This window comes from Berghia stephanieae, chromosome 4 (genome assembly GCF_034508935.2).
Source record: "Berghia stephanieae isolate SIO BIC M18660-M18661 chromosome 4, UCSD_Bste_1.3, whole genome shotgun sequence".
In the NCBI taxonomy this organism is placed as follows: domain Eukaryota; kingdom Metazoa; phylum Mollusca; class Gastropoda; order Nudibranchia; family Aeolidiidae; genus Berghia; species Berghia stephanieae.
In genome coordinates this window covers 21251317-21261689 of record NC_088363.1, presented here as the reverse complement: position 1 = coordinate 21261689, position 10373 = coordinate 21251317, and the positions used below count along the sequence as shown (strand labels likewise).

The window sequence follows — 10373 nt, the reverse complement described above, 5'->3', positions numbered from 1 at the left end:
ACGCTGCGATTGAACTTAACGTAATATGACCAATGAAAAAACGTAAAATGAAACAAGAAAAAAGATATAAACATTAGTTTAAAGTTTTTATGTAGTTTTGATATATATCAGATGAGAGATAGAATTGGTGAAAGGGCTGAAAATATATTATGATCAAAAACAGTTCAGCTTTTTAACTATCCTGACTAGGCTTAGCAACCGTTGTCAACTTCCGTTTTTGGCTGCACTTGTCTTGAATTGGGTAAATAATCAACGTACATACAGTGTTGTATGTGTGCTGATTGTGTCTTTGAATATAAAAGTTAGAAGGTGAGTTAAACCACATATTAAAAGAAATCAGGTAAAATGCAGTTGTTTTTTTGTCGAGCCTAGTGTTGAATGATCCACTCAAGCTCAGCCGAGGTTGTGGTTGATTTCGGTTGTCTCCAAACTGTTGTCATGTCAGGAAAGAGTTCTTAACATATTTGTATCAAAAGAATCTACAAAATGATATGACTATCAGATGGCAATGCGGTTGCTTTTTCTTAAAACGTTACCAACATAGAATTAATGATCATGAAGATTATAGTACATTCTTGATGAGGTATAATATTCATCACCGATCAGCATTCGCTTTAATTTCTGCAATTATTCATTCACTGTCTGTAACATTTGTCTGAATGAGGCATTGGAGATTACCTATGCAGAGTATTGTGAAGGGATTTGTTTATAAAGATCTGGATTATTTTTGATAAGGTATATGTCATTCTCCAAAGAAGACCATAAATAGCAATGGACCATTGTGTTTCCCTAATATTCAAGTTTTAACATATTTTCCCCATTATTCCTGTTTAAACTGTTTAGCCAATTTTACAAAGATTTTTTAAACATGATGGCATCTTCTGTTCAGATGCATTCGTTTGTTTTTAAAAAAAAAACTATTTCTCGGGCAATCATATTTTGCTGTTTAATTAAACATCTACTTGGCTACATGATCACCCCCGATACTGTCAATATTTCATAAGTTGTGGTAAGTTGTAAGAAAATAAATTAAATGTTGCATGTCTGTTTTTCTCTCATTGTTTCTTTTACCATTTGTGTAAAACCAAATTAGCTCATTCAAGAATCATTATTTGCTTTGTTTTCTAATTCCTCAGTTCATCAACATGGGAAAGAAAGTGAAAAAGGACGAAAAACCTCCTCCTGATGATGTAGTATGTATATTTTTTTCTTATCTTATAATTTGTTGATGGCCTACATTTCAATAAGAAAAGTGACAATATGAATGTTTAAAATAAAAATCCCTTTAAAGTAAATGTGATTTCATATTCTAGAGTAGCGTATATTTTAAATCATGACACATTCGGTTCATATTTGGATAATTTAATTGAAAATACTCTTGTCACTTTAATTTGTTTTCCAAATTTTATCTTATGTGAAGAAAGCTATCATTTGAATCATTTTTTCAATGAGTGGAATTTACAACTTTATTTTTACTGATAGATATTATTTATAAGTATTATAGATATAAATGAAAGTCGAGGAGATAAAAATCAATGCATATTTAGGGAGGGCTGGAATTCGGAACTATTTACTATGTCCATGCACATGATTACTATGAAAATAAAAAAAAAAAAAGATTTTCATCTTTTTTATCAATATTGAATTTCAACCATTTTGTTTGTTTTGTTTTAGTTTTCCCGTTAGTAAGGAAAAAAAACCCCAAATAGATGAGGTTATTATGATCAGTCTTGTAAATTAATATACTGAAGAATTTAAACCTCTCTTTGATTTACAGAATCAAATATACTAGTTGACATAAGTTTACCTGAATTATGAACAATTCTAAAAGAATAGTTAATTTAACTAATAATAGAGAATTAAACAGTGACTAGCTTATAGAACAGTTCGTGTTAAAAAGCAGTAATTAGACAAAGTTAGATATCGCATTTATAATGACAACGGAAAACACTTTATAATAGATAAATTAAAAATATATTAAGAAGATCTGCTCAAATATCAAAGTAGTCATGTTTTTGGAATCAGTTGAGAGCTAGCGAAAGAAAATTCCCCAGGTGTACTGGGAATGGAAAGTGCAATGAAGAAAAGGTTTTTGTGCCTTTAGACAGATAAGAGAAATTAATCTTACTTGTTTAAGTCTAATTCTTTTTATCATGCAATCAATGGTTTTCAATAGCTTGTCAGTTTTTATGAGAATCATCAGTTTATATTTTTCAATTTTATAAAGTTCATCAGACATATTGTGAAAAAGTTCCCCCTTTGCACGAAGAACAAAATAAAACACAACAAATCATCAATTTTTTATAAACATATCTTTTAAGTCAATGTATGTGTTTAGAAAGAAAGTCGATCGACTTTAACATCAAAGCCTTTATTTCTCTGATTGTTTCTATATTCCATTTATTCAGTTTGACACACTATTGGTTGAGAGCCGTCAGGCTGCGACCGTAGTTTTGATGTTGACAAGTCCTGAGGAAGATGTACAGTCAAAGGCTTGTGAGGCTATTTACAGATTTGTAGAAAAATGTAGGTGTATATTAGTTGTATGGTCGTTGCTTTTATCTAATCTTGTGGTAAATAGAGCCAAGGACAGGAAATTATAATTATAATTCCTGTGGATAGTTCACAAGTTATATTTAATATCATCATCATTTTATTATGATTATTTTTATTATTATTATTATTATTATTATTATATATTATTATTATTATTATTATTATTATTATTATTATTATTATTATTATTATTATTATTATTATTATTATTATTTTTATTATTATTGTTGTTGTTGTTGTCGTTGTTATTACCATTTGATTAAGCACACTTAGCACTGTGTACTTTACTTTATGATTATTTTAGAGATGACATAGTTAGTTTTTAGCATACATTGCAAAGTGTTTTTTGTTTTTTAATTGTTTGTTTGTTTTTTTTTTATGTTCTAGTAGGCACAGCACTTCAATCATTGTCACTAAAAAAAACATCCTCGAGTTTTATTACAAGATATGGGCAGTTGCATACGAAAACCATATGAAGGGGGAATGGATACACTTATAAGGCTGAATATTGCACTAAATAGAGTATTGCGGTATTCTGAGAAAACTTTGTTGGAAATGTTTTTATCAAAAACATAAATGGCTGGGTTTTATAAAGTTGTCTTTTTGTGGTGACAGGTGATGAAAATAAAAAGCTACTGCTAGATCTGGATGCAGTTGATCCATTGTTAGCTCTGATTCAAGGAGAGGACAGAATGGTCAGACGTCACGCCATCATGGCATTAGGTGTCCTCTCTGCCCACCGTAAGTATTGACATATGGTTATCTTTAAAAACCTTTAAAAAAATATAAAATAAATTAATGAATGAATATTTAACCAAATATTTATAAATAGATGAATGATTAAATAACAAAATAAAAAGATTAATTAATACTGTATTTACCTTTAAAACATTTACATCAATGATTTCCACATCATAATATATACAGTATGACGCATAAAACTGGGGCTTTGGGAACCTTGCACTAATAAAACGTTTTGTATTTTCTCAAAATATTATAAAGAGTAGAGATTTGAATATTGTCCGAGGACCATTTGTATTGAAATCATATTGAATTTATTCTGATTTGATTAGTTTTGCTTAAATTGCTTTCTTACTCGTCAACATGATTGTCATAGTATTTCATTTTGATTGCAGCTGATGTCCGTAAAACTCTAAGGAAGAGGAATGAAGCAATACCCGCAATGGTTGCACTTTTGAGTCCAGAGGGTGAGAATACGGGCAAAAAAAACAAAAGGATTTAAACAGTTTTGTCTTAGATCATTTTTGAAAGAGTTTATGAAACCATCTTTCCTATAATGATTATATGTGCTTGAATTCAACAGAAGCTAATTGTTAGGCTATAAAATATGAGATCAACATCAAAACAACTTATTATGTTGCTTTTCTGTTTTACAAATTAAATGAGAACAAAGCAGACTTGATTGCAACATGTCATCGTATTAGTATTTAACTCAAAAGCCTCATGTTCAAACCTTATTTACCTTTTAAGGATATAATCATCACTTTTTTATATTTAAAATCATGGCAAAAGTGTTGATCTGAAAAAAAATAGAGGAAGCTTGTATGTGACAATAATGAGTGGGATTTTGAAGCATCCTTGTCAATCAAGTTAAATTTAAAAAGCTTATTAATTCCATTCACTCATTAATTTTTTATGAACTCATCCATTCATTCACTCGTTCATTCATTCATTCATTCATTTATTCATTCATTCATTCATTCATTCATTCATTCATTCATTCATTCATTCACTTGTTTGTTCATTTGTCCATTTATTCTTTCATTCACTCACTCTTTCATTTCAATAAATATGTTTGCACTTCTCAGAGGACTCAGTCATCCATGAGTTTGCCGCATTAGGTTTGTCTCTCATGGCCACAGAGTTTATTAGTAAGGTCGCCATCCACGAGGCAAATGGAGTCGAGCCTCTTATCAGACTACTGGGCTCTAACGACCCGGATGTTCAGAAAAATTCCATTGAGGCAGTGGCACAGTTGGTCATGGTAGATATTAAATAATTATTTTTCCATGATTAATGTTCTGAGATATATTTTTCAATCTTCTTGTGTGTTTCACGTGAAATATTGTTTTTTGTTTTCTATCAGTATTATTCTGTATTTTTTAAACAGATTGAATATGTAGAAACCATTTGGTTATTGTTTAACAATCCTGGTACCATTTATATTAGGGACGACTAAAAAAAAATGAAGAATATTTTATAAATAAAAAAAAAGTATCAGTCTGATACATTTGAAACTTGCACAAAATAATATTTTTTGAGCATTATGAAATAGTTTTTTTGCTCTGTTGACATATAGGAGACGGAGAAGAGCAAACCATCTACCTTTGTTTCATTGTTTGAAATTGAATCAATTATTGTAAACTTTGATAGTCTTAGTCACGCCACATTGATAATGGGTAACGTTAACATAATGTTTTTGTCATTATATTAAGCGTGTATATCAATTTAACAATTGCTTTTAATACAATACACTCATGTATACAACATTGGTGATTTTATTTTACAGGATTATCAAGCAAGGGGCAAAGTCAGGGAGTTTGAAGGCTTGCAACCTATTTTAGATTTACTGAAGTCAGAGTATGCCATAGTGCAGAGGTTGGCACTCTTGGCATTAGACAGACTGACACAGGACGGTGAGTTAATACTATAATAGTAACAGGAGATATGTATTACTTTTACTCTAATCTGACATGGTATCTTACACTTTTCATTATGAGACAAATTATAGTAACGTAACTTGGGCTTCAAAGACTTTTTTAAAGCTTGAACTGCATTGCTTGGTGAAAACGATCAGACATCATGTCAGGTTAGCGTGTTATAGCTAATCACTATGTGGGACTAATATAAAAAAAATCTTTTTCGTTTTCTTTCTTTCTTTTTTGTTTGTTTCTTTTTGTTTTGTATTATTATGTTTTTTCTCTTTTTTCAAATGTTTTTTTTTACGTTTGGTTTGTCTCTTCCCCCCCCCCCGCCCCCTTTCTTTTTTTTTAAAGGAGAGTTTCCTCTTTGCTTTGTATCATTATTTAATTATCTTTAATCTACTGTAAGGTTATTTTGAATATACAAAGTGACATTTAAACTGGGAATCTCTTTTATTGGATAATCAGGCAATTCTAGAGGAAATCTCTGGTAATGGTATACTCTAATTATTTATGTCGTGATTTGGAACAAGGTCTCCAGCTGATCGTGATAGTATCATTTGTCTCACAGTGATTTTTCATAATGAGCTGACTATTTCAGTAGAACAAAATGGCATACCACGTTATGTTGGTTTGGAAACAGTTGGCTAAATTATAAATGACGGTCTTTATGGTGAGATTTCGAAACACAAACATTAAAGATTAGAAGAGAAAAGAGTTGAAATTGAAGATCAATTTATTTGATATAGTTCCTTGTTCTATGCAAGATAAAAGAAAATGATAAATGATCACCAATGATTTGTGCAGGAAAAATTGATAGGCTACAGGGTGTGGTGAATGATTTCGAAGAAATGGTTCATGTTATGCAAAAAAAATTGTTTATGAAAATACGCAACTTGTTCTCTACTCTAAAAATACAAAAAAAAAGATATTAAACAAACAAACAAACCACAAGAGATATATTCGAGAGTCGCACTGCTTGTAAAGTTTAACCCCCCCCCCCCCCCCACACACACACACAATTGCAATTGAATCTTTTAATGCTTGTCATTTCTCTTTTGTTCTTGTTAAAAAGAAACAAATGTAATACAGTGAAATCTCTACTATTCAGAAACATCGGATACTTGAATCCATCTTTAAAATGTATAAAAAAAGAAGAAAAAAATCCGTCTGGATAATGGAGACATCTGGATTGTGGAATTCAAGATTAGAGAGACATGCCTTTATACTAATATCATTTCATTAACAAATTAAATTTTCTTTCTTGTCATTATATAAAGCAGATACATTGACTGTAAAATTGTTCGAGTTTTTTTTTGTCGCAATTTCTTGCCATTTTTTGTCTTTGTCTTTTTTACTGGTTTTTTTTTTTTTTTTTTGTTATCTGGCTAGGTTTTTAAAAAGTTGCACATGTTCTCTTATATCGACAACTGGAATATTCTCATGGAATTTTGACTGAAAGAGACACAATATTGTAAATTTTAACATTTTTATGTCCATTGTTTTTATTCCTTTAGGAGAGAACAGGAGAGTTTTGAGGGAGTTGGAAGCAATAACAAAACTACTTGATGTTCTAGCACAACCGACATTGAATGACCTCCATGTGATGGTCGTTATGGTCTTATCAAATCTTTTGGAAGACACAGAAAGCTTGGAGGTTAGTCTTTAATGAACGACATTGTCATTCATTGTTTTCAATTATTGTTGTCGGCATTTTGATATGATATATTATGCTACTTATTATAAATCTGTTTTATTGAAGTAAACTGCTATTTTCAGGTTGATCTTATTTTAAAAAGGTGATAGTAGATATTACATGATTGGAAAATCATTTTATTCAACAAGTTTTTATCAAATTTGAAATCATATGAGTTTAAACGAGCATAAATGTTTGTTTCAAATGAGTGGAATATGAAATGATATTTTACACACTAATGTAGTATTGTATCTAATTTTTACCATATAATGAACAAATTGTCAAAATATCCATTTAATTGACTCTCATTTCATCCTTTAATCTCCAAAATCAAAACAAACTTTAAATACAGTGAATACTGACGAAATTTAGTTGATTTGACATCATTCCCTCGTCAGAAAAATGTATGAGAAAATGTGTATGAAACAATGCTAGACAAATCAGAGAGAAAAATACAAGTATCATCCCAACAATCAACCTCTCTCGAATGGGGAAGCTCATTTTTGGATTATTTTTCCTTGTATTTTTCTCTCTGTTTTGTTCTGCACTATTTCATACATAACATTGTGAAATTGATTGTAAGCTTCAATTTAATATACGAAAACAGATCAAATGGATGTTTCGGGTTTCCCCTTTATCAATAAAACAGGATGAATGAAACACTACAGACGAATTAGATAATGTGGTAGTGGCGTTGTTAAGACGAATAAACCAAAACATCTTAACAACGCCACCACCACATTATCTCATTCATCTGTAGGTTTCATTCATCCTGTTTTGTTGATAAAGGGGAAACCCGGAAACGTCCATTTTATCTGTTTTCGTATCTTAAATTATTGAAGCTTACATTCGATTTCACCTTGTTATTTATTTCTTCAAGCTTTGAGCAGCAACATTTACAATCCTGTTTCATTCATACTTTTTCAGATCTCTATCTTATACTAGTGCCTGTTCCCTAATTTGTCACTTTGATATTTACAAGATAGAAAGAAAATTTCAAACAAAACAATCAAAAATTGTTAGGTTGCCACCAACAAAGCTCTTTTTTGTGCTCAGTAGAGAGTCTGATTCAAGCAGAATTCGTGCTCAGATCTTTGAAAAGGATGCATGCAATATTACTGAATCTTGCACAGCTTCTTTTTAAAAAAAAAATTTTAAAATTGAGCTTTTATATAGTGCGATATCCACTAAACATGCTCAAAGCGCTTTACAAGGGGTCCCTGGCCAACAGCAACATCTACCATGTAGGATGGGACATGACGCCTTTTAGGCGATATTACAATTTTTTATGACAGATACAACGCTGTTAACGGCCAGGTACTCATTTTACACCTGAGTAGGGTGAGAGAATGTGGGTAAAGAGCCTTCTCCAAGGACTCAACTATGCGCCGAGAGAGGCTCGAACCCAGGACCTTCCGATTCGAAAGCGAGTGTCATATCACTAGACCACATAGCCGCACTGAGTTTAGTACAGATATGGTGTATTTATGATTTTTGTGTTGTAGCCTACTTTTCCATTTATTTAGAATGTATTATTATTTTTTCTTTTGTAGCTGGTAAAAGAAAATGGTGGTTTGAAGCGACTGGTAGCTCTAATCACCGACCAACCTCCTCCAGAAGAGGAAAGCAAGAAGGGAGACAAAAAGGGTGGGTCAAGGGCTGGGAAGAAAAGTGCTAAGGACGGTAAGTACTGAGTACTTAAACTAAAAATATATGATCCCACGCCTTTATCTGATATTATGTCTTTGTGAACCAGTCACCGAAAATAAAAATTAATGGCGTAATTATCAGAAATGCAAGGGGGGGGGGGGGAATGTATGTTTTATTTATTTATTTATTTATCTTTTTATTTTTTATTTATTTTTGCAATTACAGAGTGTATATTCACTCTCTTCAATAAATGCAGAATTATTTAACCAAAATTTATTAAAATTTACTTTTCTTTTTAGTGTTTGGTTCATTTTGACATAATTCAGACCGAGTTATTCTTGTTGTGTTTGTATTGCAAATAATTACATTTTAGTCACTGTTTATCACGCTCCACTCATTGTCAGAGCATCACTTATGGACGATGTTGGTAAATGTTGTTGGATTGTATTTTTAGATTCTATCTTTGCTCGAGTTATATTGCATGAGTCGTGTCATAGTTCACTTGGGTTTTTTTCAGTTCACGTGAGAAGGAGAAGTTCACTAAGTTTTTCAATATCAATATGTACAAATTAAATATATATGGTTTTATGTCAGTTCCCAAAGAATTGAATAATAGACATTTATTAAAAGAATTATCAGGGTTTTTGTCTGTTTGTTGTTATTTTTTTTTTGGAATGGGGGGAGGGGGGTGCTTGTGTTTTATCATATTGTTTTGTTTTTTTTCAGGGTTTTTTTGTTGTTGGTTTTTCTAATTTTTTGTTGTTGTTTGTTTTGGGCTTTTTTTTTTTTTTAAATATATAGATAGGATTTGTGTAGAAAAACTGATTAGCTCACGGAAATCACTTAAACTATGAATTATATAATACAGAGGATAGATTTATTCTCTGTAATCATTAAAAGAAAATTCTGAAAAACCCAAAATTTATGATCTAATTACAATAAACTATCTTTCATATTTGAAGCACATTTTCACGTTCACCTGCTTTGGGAGTGATTTTAACCCGTGTGAAAATTTCAGCTTGAATTTTAATTAAACAGTCTCTTTTTTGTTTCACTGTTTGTTTCTTTTTAGTTACATACATGTTAATAAAACACAAATTCTTTAAAGTTTATTTTATCCTCTATTTTTTTTTTAATTGGCGAGGAATGAAGGAGGGAGATAGAGATAATAAATACCTTTATTGGGAAAAATGCATGATTGAAACAAATGTGTTTAGATTATAAGCATAAGGTTTAAAGTAAGTGTAAGGATAACGTTATATATTCATGACTAGATTTATTTATTTCAATTTTTTATTTATTTTTTGCTGCCAAGAGTGAAGGAAGAGTGTTTGTTTATATAATTTTTGATACAATTTGATAATCTAACACATTTTTATCTTTCACCAACATTTGTTTTATTTGTAAAAGTATGTGCCAAGGCGCTGATACAAACATTCTTTGACAATCGGTGGTTCAAACATACACACACATATATACACTCATGCGCGCACTTACACACACACACACACATACACACACACACATGTTCGCTTATACAGAGGGCACGCATGCACAAACAGTTTTATGATAAAAAAAAGACACCCCAAAACATATAAATTCTTACTCCAATCATACTCTGTCACTTTTTTAAAAATCACTTATTCTTCAATTCTTGTTCTCGTTTTTTTCTTTTCTTTTCTCTTCTATTCTTTATTTTTTTTTTTTTTTTGGTTTCAATTTTGCACTTTTGAAATTGTTTGTTTGCAATGCACTTTTTACAATATGCTTCATCTTATTTATTTTTTTATATTTCAAACATTCTTCTT

At 30.7% G+C, this 10373-nt stretch overlaps 1 protein-coding gene across 3 annotated transcripts in view; it reads left to right on the top strand.

Moving 5' to 3' along the window:
- The first annotated feature begins 183 nt into the window (after positions 1-183).
- LOC144970217 (armadillo repeat-containing protein 3-like) overlaps positions 184-10373 on the top strand; it is a 36591-nt gene continuing 26401 nt past the window's right edge. For all 3 annotated transcript variants that reach the window (XM_078909624.1, XM_078909622.1, XM_078909625.1), the window contains exons 1-9: positions 184-309; positions 1137-1193; positions 2409-2526; positions 3172-3297; positions 3693-3764; positions 4386-4561; positions 5087-5213; positions 6737-6876; positions 8469-8598. In XM_078909624.1, the coding sequence (XP_078765750.1) occupies positions 1146-1193; positions 2409-2526; positions 3172-3297; positions 3693-3764; positions 4386-4561; positions 5087-5213; positions 6737-6876; positions 8469-8598 (937 nt within the window). In that variant the 5' untranslated portion in view covers positions 184-309; positions 1137-1145. The remainder of the gene's footprint in view (positions 310-1136; positions 1194-2408; positions 2527-3171; positions 3298-3692; positions 3765-4385; positions 4562-5086; positions 5214-6736; positions 6877-8468; positions 8599-10373) is intronic.